This window comes from Pogona vitticeps, chromosome 6 (genome assembly GCF_051106095.1).
Source record: "Pogona vitticeps strain Pit_001003342236 chromosome 6, PviZW2.1, whole genome shotgun sequence".
NCBI classification, from domain to species: Eukaryota; Metazoa; Chordata; class Lepidosauria; order Squamata; family Agamidae; genus Pogona; species Pogona vitticeps.
In genome coordinates this window covers 11,542,754-11,566,575 of record NC_135788.1, presented here as the reverse complement: position 1 = coordinate 11,566,575, position 23,822 = coordinate 11,542,754, and the positions used below count along the sequence as shown (strand labels likewise).

Below are 23,822 nucleotides of genomic sequence, written 5' to 3'. Positions count from 1 at the left end.
ATAACTCAGAGCAATTGCCTCCTTGAAAGAGCCTCGTGGCGCAGTGGTTAAATCGCTGTACTGCAGCTAAAACTGTGCTCACGACCTGGGGTTCAAATCCCAGGTAGCCGGCTCAAGGTTGACTCAGCCTTCCATCCTTCCGAGGTCGGTAAAATGAGTACCCAGCTTGCTGGGGGGGCAATGTGTAGCCTTTATAATTAAAATTGTAAACCGCCCGGAGAGTGCTTGTAGCGCTATGGGGCGGTATATAAATCCAATAAATAAATAAATAAATAAATAAATAAATATTAATGTAATAACAAATCTAACCCTTAGCATTTGTAGAACCTACAATTTCACAGTTTAAAAGGTTACATGTGTCATCAGTATAGTGCCCTTAATGGAAGCAACGCTGAAAGAAATTTACTCCATTAAACGAAAGTGTGGGTTTTTTAAATTCCTTTCATTGCCAGTCGTTCACTTATCACTATCTTGCAGCAGCTTCTATCCTAAATCAAGATGGCCAGCTGCTTAGATTCACGGTTGCATTTCATTTAGTTTCTAAGAGAATCACCCAAATGTCCTCTCTCAGCCTCACAGGGGTTACTTCCAGACTATACTGAGTGGGTGATTTTCCTCTTGACAACGGGGTAGGTGGGGTGGGGGCAGAAAGTTAGAAAGTTGCAGGCAAGTGTGTAAAATTCAGCTCTCGACATGATGTTTTTCTGAAGTGTTTGTTTGGCCATGATGCTGTACTGACCATAGAAGGCACAACTAGTAGAATTTCTGTAGAGTTACTTTTTTTTTTTCCCAGTCCAAACTCCCATGTTAACTCGTTGGTCTTGCAAACTGCAGTCCAAAAAGTAATTTACCCAAACTCTGCATAATTCTTCAGCCATTTTCTAGACACTAGATTATAATCCTTTGTCTGTTTGCCTTCCACTATTTTCATGCAACTGCTTACTTCATCCCACATGGCAAACCGTGCCTCATCATCATAATTTGCTATAAGGTTTCTTAAGAGAGTAAACCCTTTGCTGCCCATCTCTTCTGCCAGACACCCACCGATCTTCTCATATCCCGTCTGTTGTTTCTTCAAGTTCTTTCTCAGCCTGTTGCCTACATAAACACCCCTCCTTCCCCTTCTTGGCCTTTCTGGCTTTGACCTGAGTTTTTGCACTCTCCTTTAATTCCAAGCATGTTGACATGTTTCTCTTCCATAACAGAAGCTGGATTATTCAATCCCTTTTGTACCCTGTGCTATTGAATTGTATTCTGTGCCAGTGCACCAGCCCGCCAATTGAGCCAGATGTTTCACTGCTGCAAATGATATACCATATTTATTTATTTTTAGATGTCTGAAACAGCAAGGTCCACTCAGAAAGTACAGCACAAACGCATGAGAGACGCTAAATCAAAATGTAATAAAACCAGCTCCTGAACCGATGCATGTAATACTCTGATGAGAGCTATGTTTCTCTTGCCCAACAGCAGAGAATTCAGGATGGGTTCATACCCTGCTCCCCCGGATTTCCCAGCGGTTACAGGAACGTTGTAACACTCAGTTCAGCACATGGTTGGAGGCAACAGACTACCGCCTCTCCACACAGATCGAGCCGCCATGTGGTAAGTCTTTAAGTACGGCATCGTGTGGCAAAATATTTGTGTGCATCTGTTCTCTTAGTGTGCTTTCTTAGAGTTTAACATCCATTTGACGTTCAAAATAAAATAAAATATCCTTTTTTTCTTTAGAAATAAACAGAAGACAAATTTCAGGGAAGAATTAAGATGTTGTCGTAATTCCAGTTATTGGATATAAATCTTTAATTGTTTAAATATTTATACCCTTCCCACCTTCCTAAAAGCATCTCAGTACATGGAAACCCAGTGGAGAATAATATGAAGTCACTGTTGAGTTTCTCACAGGATGGCCAATGGCACTGTCAAACTCCATGGTCACAATGCTTTGGAATCACCCTTCAACTAGTCTTGATACTGGAGGCCCTTCTCTAATGTGGACAATCAAATACAAGGTGTGGCTTGAAAGGTATTAACATATTGGTTTTTGCAGAGATCATGATTATAGGGTTGCGGGGTATATTGCCTTTAATTGTTACCTAACAGCAAAAGATAAAGCAGTGCATATTTTCCTATCGAATGCTATGCGGATTGTAACCATATCCAATTAAAGGTAGAGATCTTGCTGTAAGAAAATGGGACCCACATCCTAACATTGTAATACACTGTGTGAGACCAGGAAATTTGAATGTGGACGCAACAATGATAGATCAGTGAGCCTTCCCATTTGTTTCAAATATAGAGGTATTTTTTATGCAAGTAAGGTTGACAAAGACATCTAGGTACTAATTAAGACTTCTCAATGCATGCCCTGATCACAGCTAATGAATTATGCAGACAAACCATGTTTTGCATACCATCAGTCCTAAGTTTGATCCCTAGCATCTCTCTCTCTCTCTTTTCTAAAAGCAATAGAAGCAATAAATGAGGAAGGTGAGTTCAGCTTGGGTTTCTTAAAGGAACACCATCAGCAAGTCAGTTGCCTAAAAGATCACTACAACACCTTGGAAAGAGATGGACTAAACAAGATGTACAAAAAAAACCCCAAGATCAAAAGGCACTTAAAGGGGGTATTGCTGGCCCCAAGAAAGGTTATGTCCATTACATGCCATAGTTGTTAGCCAGACTTTGAAATGGGACTTAAGATGTTCTAAAGTTCAAATCACCTAAGATTAGATAAGCTTGTAAGCTCATAAAGTACTCATGATTTATTTATTGAAAGTTGGAGGTAGGGAAAGACAAGTTGACCCAGTATCTATGAAGTCTGTGCCTATGAATTAGATGCACCTGCTTCCTCTCATCACATGCTATGGGGCTCCAGTTAGGCGCCCTACAAGACCTTGGGATAATGAGCTTTCTCCTGCATCAGGTTTGCCAAATTCAACTCACAGTTTTGATGTATGAGGATGGAAATCATTAAGGAAATTATACACACAAGCACAATGTTTGGCGTGGGCTGTTTCTTTCCCCACAATTGATTTGCTGCAGTGTCTTGTAATTTATTCATGCAAGGAAACAATGATGGATGGTGTAAATTATTCTTCTTTTTCCCTTTTGACTTAAATAATAATTGCCAATATCTCAAAACTCTGTAGAAATATAGGGGGAAGACTATATCAACCGGGTTTTGTAAATGATAGCATTTGTTGGTTTCTTCTGCTGCTGTGGAATGACATTGCTCTGGATTTTGTTTATGTTCCTTAGGCGGTGAGCATCTTTAATTTTTATGTGGTCGATTATATGTTGTTTAGCAGTACAGGATTCTCAGTGTAGTGTAGTGGGTAGAGTAATGGACTGGAACTCTGGAGAACAAGATTCAATTTCCCTATTTGGTCATGGAAGCTCACTGGGGAAGTGGAACTTTTAAAACCACTCCTTAAATATATATCTTAAAAGCCCTGTTGGGGTCACTGTAAGTCGGTTCTGACTCAGTGAGTCAACAATTCTTGTGAAAATGTTTATTTGAATTAATGTAACAGGTGTTTATCCCATTATCTATATTAATTACCTCACTGATGCCAGGATTTCTGTGAATTCTCATTGTAATTATTTTACGTAAGCTGTACATTACACTAGATGTAATACAGTTTTCACAATCTTTGTTCTTGGACTCCATTTCCCTCTGATCTCATTGCAAAAGTTTTCTTTCTCCTGGCTATATATATACCTGTCGGTTTAGAATAACTGATCACACAGCTGATGAAATAGACATAGAGTATGCCCACAAAATCTTATGCCATATTAAAATGGTTAATATTTAAGTGTCACCGGACTTCGAGATCATCGAGCTAGTATGCGGAGTGGTGACATCATCCCACTGGCTGCATTGATTGAGTCTCTGAGAAACTGCCATAAGGGATGGACAGGTGGCCTGTGTTCAGCTTGGGGTGTGTGTGTGTTCACATGTTGTACAGGCCAAATCTATACAGAGTTTGGAACCACTACATTGCTTGGCCATGCTGACTGGGTGATTCTGAGAGTTGTAATCAAAAAGAGCAATGTTTCAAAGCGCCAGACAGTATTGCTAACTGAAAGGGTACAGCAAGAACTCATCATGTTTCCAGCACTGCAAACAGCGACGCTAATCAAAGTGGACTTATCCCACCCTCTCCCTTTCTTGTTGCACCGTGGGCTGTGCCACTTGAATCTTTCCTTTAAAGTGTTGTGCGTCTCCCCCACCCCCACCTTGGCTCAAGTCCATTGCTCGTACTAATGTTTAGTGACAGTTACTCAGTGCTAATGATCACCTTTGGGGATTTTTCAGAGTGCTGGCCTCTTGCTGGTCACTGGCGAAATATAATCAATAAATCTGCCAGCCAAGCTTTTCATGTTGGCTTCCGTCGTAGAATGGAACGAACACGACTGTTACTGATTTGTGACAGAGTCTCCCTTAACGGCCAAAAGGACTCAGCCTTTGGGAATTTGGCCAGTTCAATTGATCTAGGAAACGGGCTGGTAAACCTGAAGTGAATGAAGGGGAAAGCAAGAAGTATTTCTTAACACAGCTAAGTAATCCCAGGATATCTAAAGTCTTGTGTCAAATAAGAGACAAAAGAAGAGTCGAGTAATTTTTAGTTGCATTTTTTCTTACATTGAAAAGGTAGCGTTCTTCCATAGGTGCTTCTATTAGAAAAATGTATCTTCCGCATTTCAGCTTGTTACATCACTGAGCTTAACTGTTTAACTAGCTTCATTACTGACTAACTGACTAGTTACATAGCTGATAGAGCCACATCACTATAACTGTCCGCTTTTCACAGACTCCATTGCTAACACTGACAGAACCCTGAATGGGAAAAGAAAGAAGGGAACAAGAATCTGAGGCTGTGGTCACACCAGCAAAATGTTTCCAAGTTACTGCTTGTGAATGTCAACACTTTTAAGGGGTTCCAGATGACTCAAGGCCATTATCGATTCTTTTGTTCCCCCTCCGTACCATCTCCGCATCAGATCCAGCCTGCTGGGAGGCTACTATTATATTTGTTCCACGTTTCATCTCGCAGTACAACCGACATCCCATTGAGTGTGTACTCCAAAACTGATTCATTTTCTATGCATCTGGCCTCTCTCATCTTCTGTCATTCTACTCTCGTGAGGTTTTTTTTTAATTACTTTTCCAATGGAAATGTTGACACATTAGTATACTTCTGTCAAATATGGAGCATCATTTTGACATCTATTGCAGTGTGCCATGGATTCTCCACTGTAGGGTACACACTGCAGTAGAGGTAGCAAAGCATGGAAATAGGAGGAAATGGCCCAAATCAGTATGTGGCCAGCAAGAGTGTTTTGCTGACACAGTGATGTATCCACCCAATTTTTTTCAAAAAAGAGGAAGTGGGGTAGATAAAGGCACAAGAAAAGGAAGAGGATATGTCCTGCTCAAGGGATGTACATGAACGTACTGCATCTAATTTGACCAAAAAAAGTGGAACAGTTAAAAAACATATGAACATAGGATATGTGTCATGTGACCACAACATGTGACTATACAGAAAGCAGAAGACATGAGGAAGAAGGGGGAATTCCTCTTGTGTGACGATGGCCTGAGGTACAGAGGGAACAAATGGCTGCTAATCAGTTGATTGACATTCATCCCAGTCCAGGAAAGTCCCTCCCTGCTAAAAACTCCTTAAAAGCACCATATCTGGGTTGCAATCTATCCAACATATAGATACCTACCAACAGAGGCAAGACTATAGAATTCGGATGAAATGGGATTCAGTTCATGAAAAACATGTGCCAGGTTTAGTGTGTTAGTCTTTAAGATTTTACTAGGCTTCCTGTTGGTGTATTTGCCATGACTAACAGAACTAACCCCCTAGAAATGCGTTTGCAGGATATTTAGTTATGTAATTTGCTTTATCCTACCCAAATTGCACATTTATACTGACCTCATATTAAGTGTCCTGGCTTTTTCAAATTATCAAAATAAGTGCCATGTGTTTAGTCGTTTAGTCGTGTCCGACTCTTCGTGACCCCATGGACCAGAGCACGCCAGGCCCTCCTGTCTTCTACTGCCTCCCGGAGTTGTGTCAGGTTCATGTTGGTTGCTTCGCAGACACTGTCCAGCCATCTCATCCTCGGTCGTCCCCTTCTCCTCTTGCCATCACACTTTCCCAACATCAGGGTCTTTTCCAGGGAGTCTTTTCTTCTCATTAGATGGCCAAAGTACTGGAGCCTCAGCTTCAGGATCTGTCCTTCCAGTGAGCACTCCGGGTGCCATCCCAGGATATTTTTTGAACCAGTGAGGCCCCTTTCCCAAATTCCATGTAAAGAAGCTAGCTAAACCACCAGGTGAATCTTACTTCCACTATATTTCAAGGCACTAAGCTGGAGAGAGAGAGTGCACAAGGCAGGCCATAGACAACACAACTCTGTCTTTCAACCCAGGTTGGTTTGTGGACCTTCCTCCTAAACTTGGGGGGGAGGCATTCCCTGATGGGTTCATAAGCTGTCTATGCTATTAGCACTTGGGCACTGCAGGAAGATGTAGCTAATGATACTCCCTCTCCCTCTGGCGTCTTCCTCACTCTACATAATGGTAGGGTCAACCCTGCTCATACACACTGAGTTGCAGTTCTCAAGAGTTCCCTGCGGGGGAGAAACCGTTATTGTTAAATCAGTCTCCTTGTTCAAAGGGACCATAGCTCAGCAGCACAGCACAGGCTTTCAAGGTCTAGTTACCAGGGCCATATTAACCCATGGCTACCCCCCTAGGCTTTCAGGTATTTTGGGCACCCAGCAGCACTTCATTCTTGCACCCCACTACAACTGACAGCCCTAGGTCTCCTCAGGAAAAAAAAAGATGGACCCCTAGTCCCTGCAGTGCCCCTAGGCTTCAACCTAGTCGGCCTTATGAATAAGACAACCTTGCTAGTCATTGAAACTCCAGGTAAAGTCTAGGAGCAAGAATGGGAATAAGAGCCTCTGCCACTTAGCGTAGAAGGTGCTGTATGAGATGGACAAGACACCTTCCTGTACTCATAGACAGAGTTGCTCTGTTGTGTTTACTGCTTGTAAACACAACAACTGTATTTTTGCTCATTGCAGGATTTGAACATTATGGCGGTCACACACGCAGCCTTACTTACAGTCATTTTGCTTCGCAGAGATCACTGTATAATGAGTTAATCACGTGCCGTGGCTCATGACATGGATTGAGCGAGAGAGATTTTCTTCACAATGCCAGAAAGGTCCAGACAGAAAATATAGTGGTGGCCTGGAGACAATTGTCAGGTCTAAAGAGGATGCAGTAGTTTACGCCTAGAGTGGTCGTTTTGACCAGATAGGTGGGATAGATAGATAGATAGATAGATAAATAAATAAATAAATAAATAAATAAATAAATAAATAAATAAATAAATAAATAAATAAATAAATAAATAAATAAATAAATACCACAGATATTCATGAAGGCTTTCACGGCCGGGATCTAATGGTTGTTCTGGGTTTTTCTGGCTCTTTGGCCGTGTTCTGAAGGTTGTTCTTCCTAACGTTTCACCAGTCTCTGTGGCCGGCATCTTCAGAGGACAGCACTGACCAGAGCACAGAGTGCTGTCCTCTGAAGATGCCGGCCACAGACACTGGAGAAACGTTAGGAAGAACAACCTTCAGAACACGGCCAAAGAGCCCGAAAAACCCAGAACAACCAAATACCACAGATGTTTCCCATTCATTTTATGGCTTGAATGAGCAAGTCAGTCCTGTACCTTTACATAAAATCCAAAGATACACCATTTCATGTAATTATTTAACCAAACATATGCCGCTGTAAACTAGTTGTGGTGCTCACTCAATATGTTGCTGCACATCATAAGATGACATAGTAAAGAACACCTCTCTCCGTCTTTATATCTTCATCAAAACGCCTACGTAATAGGGAATGTGAATCTCAGGACCTCTTACTCTGAAAGAAATATCAAGTTGCAGGGCAGGGGGGGGGGGACCCACACTTTTCTCCTTGCAGAGAGAGTTCCTTTCCCCCAAGAAGTTTCACCGCACTTTTCACTGTATTTCTCAATGTTTCTTCCCCCCCCCCCCCGGAAGAGATGCCAAGCTAAGTTCGTTACAACTCCCATGCACAATGACGTCTTTCCTGTACGGGATTTATCAGAAAAGGCATTAAACCTGTACAGAGCTTAGCAGTCTCCTATGCAGAATCATAGGTAAACCATGGGAAAGCAAAAAACAAACTAACGAAAGCACCAAAAAGGCTAAATAAGACTGAGAATTAGGGTCTACTCTAGTTGATGCAATGGGGATCCTCTTACTGGGAAGTCTCATCATTGAGGACAAGAATTTTTGTGAGGATTTGTCATATCCCTGCTGACTAGTCATGTCTCAAGAACGTACTCAGATTATATTGGCAAACAATTGAGTGGGTGACTGATTTGGGTCGTGTAACTGGCATCTGCTTCTCCATCTCATGCAAAATGCGCTAATTAAAATGATGAGACATGTTTTCTTGCCTTAGGATTAAATACTATAAATATTTTTTTCAGTTTATTGCAACAGATCACTGAGTTTCCTGACATTTATTTTTTAATTAATGACCAGTGTCGCTTTTCTTTCAGGCTGCCTGCTGCATAGCAATAATTACCATCAGGATGGGTGCCAAACTCTTTCCCAGAAATGGGTCTGCTGTGCCTGTCAAAATTCTTACTATTACTATTCCCTGACAAGACCGAATGGGTTCTGTAGATCTTAACACTTTAAACATTTTGAAAACAAACCAACCCGACTCTGACTTTTAAGGCTGTAATGAAATCCAGGGATATTTCTCTCTCTTTTTTTTTTTAAATTAAACTGGTTTGTATTTTAAAAATTTCCAAGAGAAATTTCTGAAGTACCAGCCTTCTTCCTGTTCTGTAATTAAGGTTTTTATTTATTTATTTATTTATTTATTTATTTATTTATTTATTTATTTATTTATTTATTTATTTGTACCCCGCCCATTTAGTGAGCATGCCACTACACTGGGCGGCTTACAAAATATTATAAAACATACAGCTAAAAATATTAAAAACCATATAAAACATATTAAAAGAAAACAAACCCTAACCCACCCACCCACCCCCATAAAATCACCAGTCTGGGACATAGGATGACAGACAACGGGCCAGCAAAATAAGGATCACCATCTTCTGAATGTTTGCTCCTGTGTACTCCACTCAACATGAGAAGTTCTGTTCTGGGCCAACAGAAGTGTGAGTGAACTACTGTACACAGAAGCAGGGCCCTTGTGGTACCATCACTATAGAGTTTACTCCCTAGAGAAGTCTATTTGTCCTTGGTGTTATGTTTATTTTACTACCTCGTTAATATGTTTTAGAGGGATGCTTCTGAGAATACTGGCTGGCTGGGCCTCCGCTTCTCTGATTATTTCCTTTATCCATTTTTTATACTACTACTCTGCTCTTAAGCTCGAACAGCTCCCAATAGCCAATCCTAGCACTGAAGTATCATCCAAACACAGAGCTTGGAAGAATTAGTTTTTTTTTTTTGGAATTATAGCTCCTGCAGTTCACAGCCCAAGCGATCATGCTGGCTAGGATGTTAGAGAATTCTGCTCCGAAAAGTTGTCTTTTCTGACATGTTGTTACACTATCAAAGCAGTTCTGATCTACGGTGATCCTATGAATGAGTGATGTCAAAAAAGTCATATTATGAGGCTTTGTCATTCAGTCTTTTTTTCACTTCTTGACAAGCAATAATAGTTGAGTAGGGAGAAATTTGTTGGCACAGCCACTGTTGCACCCATACTTTTCCACATCACAGTGATCAGAGTAGCCATCATCTTTCCAATTGTTGTCAATGGCCATGATCCTGTTACTGCAAATTTTCGTTGGCAAAAGCTAATGATGTCACCAGTTGGCACTGGTAACATGTATTTAAATTAATAAAAACTTCTGAATCTGCCTAGTCTCCCTTCGGAAACCAGTAGTGAGCCTTTCATCATCAGAAATCACTACCAGATATCTGTTGATGGGATTGGGACCAGACATCAATCCAGTAGCAATGTTTGGCTACTACTAGGCAATACTGAGCTAGACAGACAGTCTGAGGGACACAACACAGTAAGTTCATATATTGATATGAATTTTTGTATCTGAACTTGAGGTTGGGAGTAATTGTCATCAGACACATCAGAAGGGCTGCAGATTGAAGAAGAATGATACAAGCCTAACAGCAGTCTTTCCTCATATACTCATCATCGTTGTTTAGTCGTTTAGTCGTGTCCAGCTCTTCGTGACCCCATGGACCAGAGCACGCCAGGCCCTCCTATCTTGCACTGCCTCCCGGAGTTGTGTCAAATTCATGTTGGTTGCCTCGATGACACTGTCCAACCATCTCATCCAAGTTATTAAACATCCATGCACTGGTTGACACATTTCCAAAAAGCCTTGTGCACAAGCTTTGCACTCCTGGCATGTAGATTGTGCTGTGTGGGTTTACATATGTTTTAAACTCTTAGTAGAGATTTTAAATCCCAAACCTGTTGAAACATTCTTTTTAAGAAAAATAAGTGCTATTTATCTGCTTGTTGAGCAATCTGTGTTAGAAGAAAGGAATGCTAAGATAGCTTAGATATGTTTGAACAGGAGGATGAGTTATAACGTTCTGTGACTTTCAGCTGCCAGTTATGAACCAAAGTGCTATCTCTGATAAACTGGCATTTATTAATTGTTTAATCTTTTAAGCGACTTTAAATCCCCCATATAGAGTAATTCATTTGTCATTTATTTGTTGGAGAAGAAGAAAACATCATCTGGCGGCTATCAACATTGTGAAGGCCTGTGTACCAGTTATTCTCTTTCTCTCTGCCCCTCCACCATAGTCTCTTACCTGATAAAGCTGTCCTTTTTGTGAATTTATGGCATATTTCTAGACCTCTAGGTAGAAACGTCCTTGTGTTTCTCCTGAGAATAATTGGTATGAAGGTAAACATTAGCTGCTCTGCTTGGGGTGTTTCTGAGCAGGGCCTGAATAAATGTTCAGGGTCTAGAGCGTAGGCATGTGATTGGCAGGTCCATTATTGCTGCCCTGTGCTCATTCTTGTATTTCTTTTTATTAGTAATTATGATATGGGGACTCATATCAGGCTTTGGACCGTTGGGCATGGACCTAACAGCATTAATGAGAGGGTTGTCAATAATAATCACCAGAAGTCAAGATTTAATTTGAAAACTTACTCACCAGGATTCAGCCCCAGGTTTTGTGTTCAGTGTGAGGAAGGTACCTTACAAAATCAACATCTAATACAACAATCAAGTGTCTTTGTGCACTTCATGATAGGGCTTACTCTGTTTTTCAGCTAAAACCGATACACAGATGCACCACTGAAGGAAAGTACATTGTCCATCATTAGTTGGTTTTTAATACTTTTTTTGTTAACCATCATACAGAGAACCATTTGGATTTTCTGACTCAGGCACAGATATTGTGGGAAAGGTTACCTCTAAGACGTGTGCGGGACTCTGCCTCCTTCGATGCAGCCTCCTTCCATGCAGCTTTCCTCCTCCTCCATACAGTGATCATTTTCACTCCCTTTGGTTTGGCTTGTGATGGAATCCCATGCAGGGTGAAGTCACACATGTGAGAGAGAGGCAGAGCTCCATCGAGCAGGACTGAAAATTAGAGGGTAACGTTGATTGTGGGCCATCTTTTTCCTCACTGTTGAGTAGCTACAATCCATATTTTTTCCCATATAACTAAAAAACCCTAAGTTTTTAAAGTCCAGATGTGTAGTTTTAGAAGAGGTACCATAGCATGCAAAAAATAAAGGAGACAAAAACATTGTGGCATCTTGAAGACTAACTGCTCTATTTTAATGTGAGCTTTCGTGGACCAATCCACTTCCTCATATATATCTGGCCCACTCTTAGGTCTGAGGAAGTAGACTTGTTCACAGAAGCTCACGTTAAAGTAGAGCAAGTTAGTATTTAATGTGCCACAAAGTTACTGTCTTTTTTATTTTTTATTTTGTTTTTGCCTGACAGGTCAAAAGTTATGACTTTTCGGGCTTAGAGCCTCAGTACAGTGTCACAGTTTAACTCAGAGTTTAGAAGGAGCTGGATTAAAATTAAAGATATTTTATGCAGGTAACTAGTTACTTTTAATTATCTCCTTTCCCCAATAACCAAGGTATAACTAATAGTATAAGTGAGTTACACCCTTGTTATTGGGGAAAAGTAGAAAGTAATAATATAACAGCAACATAATGAGAAATAACATCACGCCTTTAGTTGTGTAACTGTAATTTTAATGTTACTTTTATGGGTATGGTATAGGAGGAACACTGCATGATCTATGTGCTGTGTCTCATGTCATTGCCTCCCATTCTGTTTTTGATATAATGGCAAGATGGACAGAAAAAGAACAGATTTTCTAGCATAGACCAGCAGCACATAATATTCAAGTGTTTTTTCAAAGTTGCTAAAAGCAAGTTTTTTTGATTGATTGATTGATTGATTGATTGATTGATTGATTGATTGATTGATTGATTGATTGATTGATTGATTGATTGATTGATTGACAATGGATCTGGCCAAATGGCCATTCTAGGCAGTGTACAATAATAAAACAATAGATCAAACATTGCATGCAGGATAAGAGAAAACATAACATGGAAAATCAAAAACAGAGCATTTAAAGGTGACATATTTTTAAAAAGACTGCCGGAAAAGAAAAGTTCATAAGGACATTTGAGAATAAAAACAAAGAATTCCTTTTCAAAGTGTAACTTTGATGGTTACTAACCAAATTTGTGTCATTTGATCAATAACTAATATTTTTCCAAAAACTGGCTGAACCTCAGACAGCTGCTGAGTAGAAGCCGGTAAGTAAGATATCATCCAGATCAGAAGTCAAGATCCAGTAGAGATTTGTTGTCCGTGCAAGAATCACAACCCTTTATAGCCCTGAAATCTTTGAGACCAGACTCGGTGGCCCATCTAGATGTCAACATCTTTTCATTATCTGCAAACCTTTTATAGTGTTAAATGATACTTATCATAAAGGGGGTGAGTGCACAGGAATAGCCTTGTGTCAAAATGGTTTGCTTGTTATCTAATGGATATTGATCGATTTATTATTTAAAAATTCCCCCTCCCGCTGCTGCCTTTCTCCTTAAAAAAGGACCCAAGGCAGCTTATGTCATTAAAAAATAGTATTTGGCCAACTACTGCTTCTAGAATTAGTTGAAGATCACTCAGTGCCTTTCCATGATAAGGAAATCTTCCCTTCAGGACCAGCAAATAAATGGTGGCTGCTGGGTGGGACATTCATGCTCACATGTGAGACTTTCTGGGAAACAGACGAGAATTGCAGTATTCTAAAAAGGAGGTCTAGCAACTGGCTATATGAATGAGCTTTGGGGAAGGCACCAAGCTCTTGTTATTTCATTTTTGGAGAAGTGATGCTGCCATAAAGACCAGGGTTGTTTCTCAGGCAGCCTTCCAGATTCCCACTGTTCACCTTACTGCTGTGATGCCATAAGCCTCCTATGTGTTCTCTGTGTACAAGGAAACCGGCCTTGTAGATGCTGCAAAACAGTACGCAGGACTGGGGAAAAAGTAACCACCACCCCCTCTCTAAAACCAGCATTTCTCATAGATCAATGTTATGTTTGTAGACCTCCTGCCTCTTATTGCATTTTTGTTCAGTTCTGCCGTTAGTGCGCATTTGGTATCGGTAATATATTAACTGACTGCAGCCTTGTAGCCTCAGCATTTAGCCACAAGCCGAGAAATTCAGGGCAAAGTGATACTGCTTCCCATACTTAACTCAACCCCATTGTGTTGGGAGATATTGAACTCGGCAGCATTTTCACAGCAGGGGAATTTTCATCCCTGCAATCCAGACGGCTGATGGAGTGAATTAAGAATGGCGAGGAAACTCCTTCGTCTTTGTGGACTTTGTCAGGAATGAGTATCATTACCTTAAAAAGTGGCAGTAGCAGTTAGCATTCAGTGATGGAGAGAACTTTGTTACAAATGGGCATCATTTGGTCACAAAAAAATGGAGCAACTCAGTCGTCTTCTAAGAGCCTGCTGGGTCCATTTAAGGCCAGCGTCTGAGCATCATCTGCCCACCGATATACTACAATGTATTAATCTTTTTTTACAGCTCGGCTGCTTGATTTGTGGCTCTCATTTCTCTAGCCTGAAGGCTATGGTTTTCTAAAGTGACGGTTACAATCAGATCCTTACAGGAAGCAAAATTACATACATAATACATTTATGGATCCCTTTTAGTTGCTCCGTAATGGATTCCGTATTATGGATTTCTCCTCGCCCTGAGGAATTTTGCAAAGAAAAAGAGCGTTAGGATTTTATGGCGGTTGTGGCTCTAGGCGGAATGTTGTGCTAAGTTTTTATTCCCATTCCCTGGCAACAAAATGAATGCCAATGGAATGTCCGTTCAACTTTATTAGGTATTTTACACCCTTATCATCCCTGGAGCTTTGCTTTCTTCCTGGTGTTAATAAGGCACCTAATTTTCAGTTGCAAGTTTGAAAATATACCCTGGACAGGAAAAGGCAACATGGTCAAAAAAAAAAAACAACAAAGTGGATATTTATGGGTTACTATTTTAAGTATCAAACCTGAGTGCTCACTGGAAGGACAGATCCTGAAGTTGAGGCTCCAGTACTTTGGCCATCTCATGAGAAGAGAAGACTCCCTGGAAAAGACCCTGATGTTGGGAAAGTGTGAAGGCAAAAGGAGAAGGGGACGACAGAGGACGAGATGGTTGGACAGTGTCATCGAAGCAACCAACATGAATTTGACCCAACTCCGGGAAGCAGTGGAAGACAGGAGGGCCTGGCGTGCTCTGGTCCATGGGGTCACAAAGAGTTGGACACAACTAAACGACTAAACAACAGTCATGATAAATTGGATACAGCATCAGAGCCAGCATGCCCTTTGGATGGAGGAAAGCAGCTGCTGGGAGAGGATTACTGTGCTCTTATCTTCCATGTGATTCTGCTTTCTCTGTTATTATTAGCCGCTTTCCCTTGAAAAGGTGATCAGGAGGAGAAGAGAGTGAATTTAAAATGGAGGAAAACACTCTCTTTCCCCTGTGAAACCTGATTAGAACCGTGTTAGAGAGGAGAGACAGTTGGCTTATGGAGAAACAATGTTCTTTGCAACGGAAGCAGCCTTACGTGGAACTACTTTTTTTGCAAGGAAAAACAAACACCCAGCAATCAATGGGCTCTCATAACCCAGCATTTGTCCAAGATTCTAATTTGGCTTGGAAAAATGATCTGAGATCTCCCATTTTTGAGCCAAGGATGAAGACCACATCCAGGTAAAAGCCTTGGGAGACTTACTCATGCTTCATCAGGATTCCAGACTCTTTGTGACATTGAAAGTTAATATTACTATCTCAAGCTGATCTCAGACTGTAAATCAGTATTGCTGTTGAACATCAGAGGTAATGTTTATGGAAATACGTTCCTGCTAGCAAATTGGCAATAGTAGCAGATTTTTTAAAAAATGTAGTATTTGCCTGTGCTTTGATTAAATGCAAACTGTTTGTTAAACCTCTAATTATCTGTGCAGCTTGTGAGTAAGATGTTACTGTTCAGTTATTAGTTTTTGTTCACTTGTCAGCAGCAAAAAAAAAAAAACATTACTTCCAAGCAGCATAAAATAATAGTAGTTCTGCAAATTGCTTTCTTGATCTAGTTACTATAACCCTGGTACAGAATTACACATGATTCCATGAATTGCCTCATGTACCTCTTTACACAAGGCCCTAATACTTCACTGCATATTGGTGCAAGTGGTTTATTCTGACTCTTTAGACTGTTCTGTTTAGTCTTTTCTTTGCCTGTTTTGGATGTCTGTCTAAATAGGTTAAAAATACATTTTAGTGTGAAAAATATACATAGAATTGAAATCATGATCAATGATATGATGGATCTGGGACTTATAAAATTGAAGTCACAGGACTTTTGGATTAAGTGGGCAATTACATTATCTGCCACTACCTGTTTCTTCTGTAGCCCCAGTCTTCATAGCAAGAAGCAGGGTAGGGGGTGACGGCAGAATGTTGTAGAAAAGAAATCCTGCAAGAAATAAATGGAGGAGTATTCTTGCAGAGTAGTTGCCGGTAGGTTCACTAACCAGTACCTGTTTCGGATCTAACAAGTAAAAAACTAGATTAGTGCCTAGGACTTTAGTATACACATAAGGATAGTTTTTTAAAAGCGAGAGAGAGAAAAACTCCTATGCAAATAGTTCCAAAAGTTTATTTGAGTTTTCCTTGGGAACTAGATGGTTGGTCTGGAGAGACTTCTGAATATACAGTATATACACAGGGCCACACTGTAAATAATCACTAATCTTAGATTTAAAAGTGTAATACCCAAGTACATGAAGTCTGCAGTTGTTCAAAATTGTATGCAGAAAATGAAGTCATAGAAATGCCATCCTCGTCATGTTAAATATTAGTTGCAATATTAAAACAACAACAAAGTGTTAATGTAGATAGAAAGGTACATTTAAGTCCTATTCTTAGACGTTTTAAAAGTTGCAGCAAAATTCAGAATGACACTCACCATTTCGGAACTAGAGCTTCTTCTTAAAAATGACATGCAAAGGGAAGTAGACATGATAATGATCACAGAGTTGCCATTGAAGATGGCAGCCACATGCTGGGCTCCCCCTCCATGCTGAGTTCCCATATGCATCACATGTTCCCTGCTCCAACCCTACGTTATTATCTGCTGTTGTGGGAGGGCAGCAGGCTGAAGGAAAGGACGGCATGATAGCTTAATGTCACCCATTTCCATAACAACATGTGATGGAAGAGAAGGGGGAAATGAACCGTCCTTGTGAAGTTAGTGCTGGTTACAACACAGCCTTTGTTTTTCTGAGTGAAATCAGGGGCAGAAGGTCTCTGGTGATATCTCTGGCATAACCAGGTAGTCTTGGAAATGGCAGTTGTTCAAAAGATCTGGGAAGTTGACGCTGGTTGTTACAGGCAAATTATGCTCCGTAGACAAACTGGGGGTCTATTTCCACTTGAGTGAGTAGAAGGTGGTTTTCTATGTATCTGAGCATTTCACTGGCCATATCTTAAAGGGGGGGATGAATGCCATACCAAGCTTCCTTCCCACACTGAAGAGGATGGATGAATCCAACATGCCAGCTTATTTTTTCACAGCTTAATTCAATCCTTCTCATGTCACACTACCATACACCTCGGCACATAGACTTGCAAGCCTAAATCTTTAAGAATGGCTTCCTTACAAGGTTCTGTTCAAAGAAATTGGGGCCTCTGAAGCAGGATTTGACGGCTTTTGTTCTAGCGCTGTCTCCCCCTTCCTCCCTTTTAAAATCATGTCTATGATGTTGATAATAAATAGCCAGCTGCCATAAGACATCAGAGTTCGCACTCTTGAATGCTACCGCTGGTGTCATTATGGTTATAACTGCTATATAGCAGAATGACGGAGGCTGTCTCTTTCCTGAGGTAAAATACAGGGATACATTTAATACTTGACACATTTACATCAGCCATACCTGCTAGATGTTTGAGGTTAAGGTTACTTTTCTTTCTGTTTTAACAAAACCTTGGCATCCAAAGAGAGCATAGAAGAGGGGCTTTTTCTTCCTTGTAACCGCTAAATATCCCCATTTTTCCTAAAAGGTAGCTATGTTGGTCTTGAGCACCAAACGAACACTAGCAGACTCTGTGGGTCCTCATCTTCATATCAGACATCAGTTCTCAAGCCTTCCCTTCTGCTAGTTACCCCTGCTTCCGTTTCACAAAACGTAGAGATGAACAAGACGTATTTTTTTTTGAGTTTCAACTCTTTCATTTATTTGAATGCAGAACAGGAGCTTGCTTGCTTGGTGGTGGTGGTAGTGGCGGTGGTTAATGTTCCAAGTGCGTGCCTGAGAAGTCTAATTGGTTTTCAAGGCAGAATATACTGGTTTAAAATAGGAAGCTACCATATATTCAGTCAGAGTATTGGTATGTCTATCTGAATACTACATGCCTATACCAGCTGGCAGTAGGTTTCTGGACAGACATCTTTCCCAGCCTTATCAAAAGTCACCTGGGACCTGCAATATACTATTCATGTGCTCTGCAACTGAGATACCACCCCTCCCCTTCAAGTACCTGTGGAGCAGTGGCTAAACTGCAGTACTCCAGTCAAGTCTCTGCTCATAACCTGAGTTCACTCCTAATAGATTCAGGTAGCCAGCTCAAGACTTACTCACCTTTCCATCCTTCCAGGGTCAGTAAAATGAGTACCCTGCTTGCTGGGAGGCAAAATGTTTCTCATGTAATTACACTGTAAAACACTCATAGAGTATTCCGGCACTATGAGGCAGTATATAAAACAAAACAACAATTATTATTAAACAATATAACAAACACAGAGATCCAAATCAAATTGTTAGCCCCAGTTAGAACTGATGCATAGGCTGAAATCCTGTTGCACCTGTTCTAGTCAGGACTAACAATTATATTTAGAGTCTTTGGCAAAAACAACAACTACTACTACTGTATTTTTTCCATGTATAAGACTATACTTTTGTCTAAAATCTTTAGACTAAAATTGAGGCTCGTCTTATACATGGAAGTAAGCTGAGCAGAGAACAAAAACAAGTGGAGGAGAAAGCGGGGATCAAAGCGATTCTGCAGCGCTTTTATCCCTTTCCCCCTACACTTGCTAAGCCCCATTTAGATTTTTAATTTTGGATTAGAAAAGGTTGGCGTCTTATACCTGGAAAAATATCATAATGTACACAAAGTGCTGTCCTTCCCATAGCTGCTAAAGTAAGTTTACATAGGACTACAAGTTTAAATCCTTTGTGGAGAGAAACTCTAATGCATTATAGTTACGATTGCCTGATTTCCCATTATGAAACAAAGTAAACATTGTCTAAAGCTGCTTCTTACTGTGTTTTTGTATATTGTTATATATCTGTTTTGAAAGTCCTACTACTGCTAAATATCAGTAAAGAACCCGAAAACAGGACTGTTTGGTGGCGGCGCTCTCTGTGTGGAGTTTGTCCCCTGCAAGGATTCTCACCAATCTGTAGCAAATAAACTGCTAGATTAAGATCCTGAACTAGTTTTAAAACTATCTCCTTCAGCCATTTTATTTTCATTATAACTTTAAATTAAATGTCATTGTGTTAAATGTTGTTGTATACAAACATGTTATTTGATACATGTGGTATAAATTCTTTGAGTGAAAGAATCAAAGAATTAAAATAAAATGAAAAACAGAGACAGGCATGTAAAAATCAGGACATACCTCTCGCTATTTCCTTCTGTGCTCTCATCATCACCTGCCCTTAGTGGGATGACAAATGATGCCTTGACTTCTATTGACTGAGAGGAGACCACCAGGGTCAGAGGCAAGGAGATTCAGTGAGGCCAGCCAACCAGGAGAAGCCAGTCACACCTCATTAGTAAGCATGCAGGTAGTGGAGGCTTTAGATTTGTTTCAGGCCCCTTTTGCAAAAGGTATCCTGACAGCTTGAGTTATGTTGACAGGTTCCCCTCAAAGGAAAGGAGTGTGTCACGCAGGAGAGATGAAGCATGTTTCACTGTCATCTACCACACAGAATAAATGGATGGCCTAGAATCTTTCCATCGGCGACATTCCCATCTGGGTGGGGGTCGGGGGGGAAGAAGGAGAGTGGAGTTTGATGTTATAAATCACCATAATTTGTTACAATTTCCAAAGACAAATATGACAGGGTGGAATTACTTTGCGATGCTGAGACAGTCATTTGCAGAAACTGTAAAGTGCCGGTATAAATCTAAGGATGAGATATATTTAATCTGAAGAAACAGAGCACAATCTCTCCCTTGCTAAGTTGTGTTTACAAGGAATTCAGATGCACTGATGTTGCGTTACTGCAAAATGCTCCTGTTTTATTCTTACAAATCAAACTTGCTCTCATGTAAGTGTTTATATCAGCTTCTGGGATTCCTCAAGTCACTCTGTCTGTAAGGGAAGAAATTAACAGGAGTGTTTTCCTTTAAAGCAGCTCTTCCATCCACTTAGGGAATTGTTCTAGCCTGACCCTAAAAGGTAAAAGCCCTACAGCTAGACCAAAAAAAATTCCAGTTTGTGTATGGATCAGAGTTGGATGGAGTGCATTTCCCTGTACGTTGTGGTTCTTTGTGATCATTAGGAAGTAGATAACACTGCGCCACTCCACAAGTCGTCCAGATTTCAGTCTATTTTCCTGTTTGATCACACCCTTAGTTAAAATGACTGACTCTTGATGAGATTAAAACAAGGGGCAAATAAATTAATCATTACTAAATTCATCCCTGTTCATTTTAATGAATATTACTGCAGTAAGATGCAAGATGTACACCCAATTTTTTTTTGCATGCAGAAAATGAAAATGGCAGATTTGGCAAGACCCGATAGTCTTCCAAACATAAAAGATATAAACTACTGTAGTCATATGTGTTGGTACACACCCTGAAACATGTGATACCCTGAATGAACAGTCAGAGCCATGTATGTTGCGGTCATTATACTCTGTAATATTAGAACTGCAGACTGGAAAGGATCCTGTGGATCATCAAGTCCACCCCCTATTAAGGAGGCACAGTGGGGAATCAAACTCCCAATCTCCGACTTCGCAGCAGAGACCTAAACCAGCAGTCGATAGCGCCAGAAGTTGTTCCTTTTCTATTACTGTTTGAGTTGTTCCAAGATAATCTTCGCTAATCAACACCTTTTTTGCCTGTAGAAATCAAATCAGGAGCTAAAGTGATATACAAAAAAGTTTATTTCAAAAGAAGCCCAACCGAACAAAGTTCACTAAGAGCTTCTCGTTATACAGGAGCTTTTTGCCATGTTTGCATCTTCAGGAAAACTATGTTTTCAATTTTAAGGAAAGAAATCAAAGGCTGAAAAGATTGAAGACATTGCTCACCAATTTATTAATACCGTGGTGCCCCGCTTAACACTTACTCCACTTGATGATGAATCTGCTTCACGATGAAGTTTTTGCGATCGCTTTTGCGATCGCAAAACAATGTTTTAATGGGCAAAAACTGCTTTACGAGGATCAGTTCCCTGCTTCGGGAACTGATTCCTCGCATTATGACGATCAAAACAGCTGATCGTCGGGTTTTCAAAATGGCCACCGGCTGCTCAAAATGGCTCCTCGCTGTGTTCAGGAAAGAATTTTTCGCTGCACAGACATGGAAAATGGCCGCGCTATGGAGGATCTTCGCTGTACGGTGAGTTATTTAGCCCATTGGAATGCATTGAACCCCCTTTTCAATGCATTTCAGTGGGCTTTTTTATTTTGCTTGACGAGGATTTTGTTCTACAGCGATTTCGCTGCAATGGATTATCCTCATCAAGCGAGGCACCACTGTATTTAAATGATCATAGGTATTTCCACTAAAACAGAGTAGCTGCCACATCACACACTAAAATTTTAAAAATGAAAGGGCGGGCCGATGTGGATTCAAACGTCTGATCTGACACGTATGGCAATGTTCCCTCCAAGCCTTAGATGATCCACTCCTCTAAATCCTCATTTTAGGATGTCAGGAACTAGATTTGGCTGTTATCAAGACGAGAGATGAAAAGTATCATGCTGTTGTATGCTGTACTGAATAAATCAAACCCCAGCGATGCAGTGTTCTGTGCAGAAGCGTTCTTCCCTCCACATGCAAAAATCAGCTGTGTTCTGTTAGCTGGAGTCCCTGATGTGTTTATTTTGCTGCTTTGGAGGAAACGAGGAAGCATTTTAAACCTGGTGATACAACAGTATCTTTGGCAGATGCTAACAAGAGGAGTGCAGGTGTTTCCTTCTCTCTCCAGCCGGCTCTCTGCAGGGGGCACCTTGTTTCATTCTTTTGAAAGTTGCTGTTCACAGAGCAGAGCATCCCTGTCAAGGCACCTGCCAGCCGTTAACTCAACAATTGTCTTTCCTTTTCATAAACCTTATCACAAACCCTCCCTTTACTTTATTCTTGCCAAAAGGAATGACAGCAAACTATGGTAAATGTTCATCACAGCCAAAAGAAGGATTTTGTGCTTGGTTATTCTAAGTGAGAATAGACTACAAGGCTAGCTAGCAAAAATGGATAAGATCCAAGAAAGTGCTGGGGATTAGTGGAAATCACAAGAGTTGGAAGGGGCTTGTAGGCCGCCTCTGAGTCCAATCCCGTGTTCGATACAGAAAATCCAGACATTGCATCCTGAACAAATGCCTTTACAGCCTCTGTGTGAAAACATCCAGCAAGGAACAAATTGTACAACACACCTCCTCGTAATTAGCACAATTGTGGAACTGCTCATACTATCAAAAAGGATCCAGCTTGCTCTCCTACCATTCAAGCCCATTCAAGTTATTTCCATCTTCTGAAGCAGCAGATAAAAAGTAATTGTCCAGTTCTATCTGACACCCTATCAGATATTTGAAAAATACTTTCATGTCCTCATTAGCTTAATCTAATGATTAAGCAGTTTCTTCAACCTTGCCTCACAGGACTTATGTCCTGTAACCTTGATCGTCTTCATTGCCTGCAGTTGACATCATTCTTGAAGCCCCTTGTGCAGAACTGGGCAAAATGCTTCAGATGAGCTGTGACAAGTGTGGAATAAAGAGAAATAAAAGACAAGGAAATTGTCATGATATCTTCATGTGTGCAAAGCTTCCTGAAGTAGTCAGGGAAATATCCATGAACTCAGGGAAATATTCCTCAGCTCACCCACAGCAGTTGGATTGCCCTCGGAAAACATTTCAAATAGAGACGTGTCTTCTGTAAAGTAACACAGCTACCCTACAAACACACATTTTTTTAAAAAAAAAATCTTGCAGTACTGGTTCACTGGATGTTTCTATGCCCCATTTTCTCCCGCGGTTATCGTGAGGATTCTCCCCGAAAAAGATAGAGTTGAAACTCTTTGAAATTAACCAGTCCAAAGGTATTTTGACCTCACTGTATCCTAAATCTAGAATTAGAAGATATCTGTAGACTCAGCCCTTTCTTACTATCCTAATGTGGCTCCTCAGACCCTCCGCGCTGATTTCCTTCCCCTCTCAGTGGAGGCATCTTGTACTCTTTGAATTGGCTTTCCTCCCACCTGCCTTGACCCATCTTCTCCTCACAGGGACTGGTGAAGGCCATTTTTCAACTCCGTGGGAGGGAACAGTAATCACCAAGTAGGAGCCTACCTGAGGTGAGGCACAGTTCTTAATGGAAGGCATTGAGGACAGAGATGGCTTTAACTGACACAAAATGCAATTCTTGATAAGTGTTGGCTGGCCAACCCACTGCTGTGTGAACCATTAACGCTGCCATTCCCACCTCTCTGCCCCTCAGGACTCGAACAATCTTTAGTTCAGTGTTTTCATTTTGGATGGCTCTTCAGTATTATTAACCTCCACTAAATTTATACAGAGAGACAGAGCAAGCACTTTGCTTCCCATCACCTTTTGGAAGCTGTTACTAAACATTATAAAGCTTCCACCACTGTGGAAATGGTTTGGAGGCAATGTCAGCAAGAATGGGAGGAAGTTGTGAGAGCAACCGAAGAAAAGGTACAGGAAAGGCTGGAAGCTTTTATCGGGTCAGTCAGAATAAGAATTTTTTTTATATTTGTTGCAGGTGGGTTAATGTTTCTTTGAAAGGTGTGGAGAAAGGAAGAGAGAAAGAGAGAGGGAGGGAAAAATGAGAGAATAAGATATTTGTTCAGTTGGCTATCTGGTTGATTGTTTCAGCAGTCTGGTATACAATGCCAT

At 40.7% G+C, this 23,822-nt stretch overlaps 1 protein-coding gene across 1 annotated transcript in view; it reads left to right on the top strand.

Annotated features, from left to right (window-relative positions):
• ADARB2 (adenosine deaminase RNA specific B2 (inactive)) overlaps positions 1–23,822 on the top strand; it is a 392,231-nt gene that overhangs the window by 143,083 nt on the left and 225,326 nt on the right. The window contains exon 2 of the mRNA XM_073002915.2: positions 1,471–1,605. Within this exon, the coding sequence (XP_072859016.2) occupies positions 1,471–1,605 (135 nt within the window). The remainder of the gene's footprint in view (positions 1–1,470; positions 1,606–23,822) is intronic.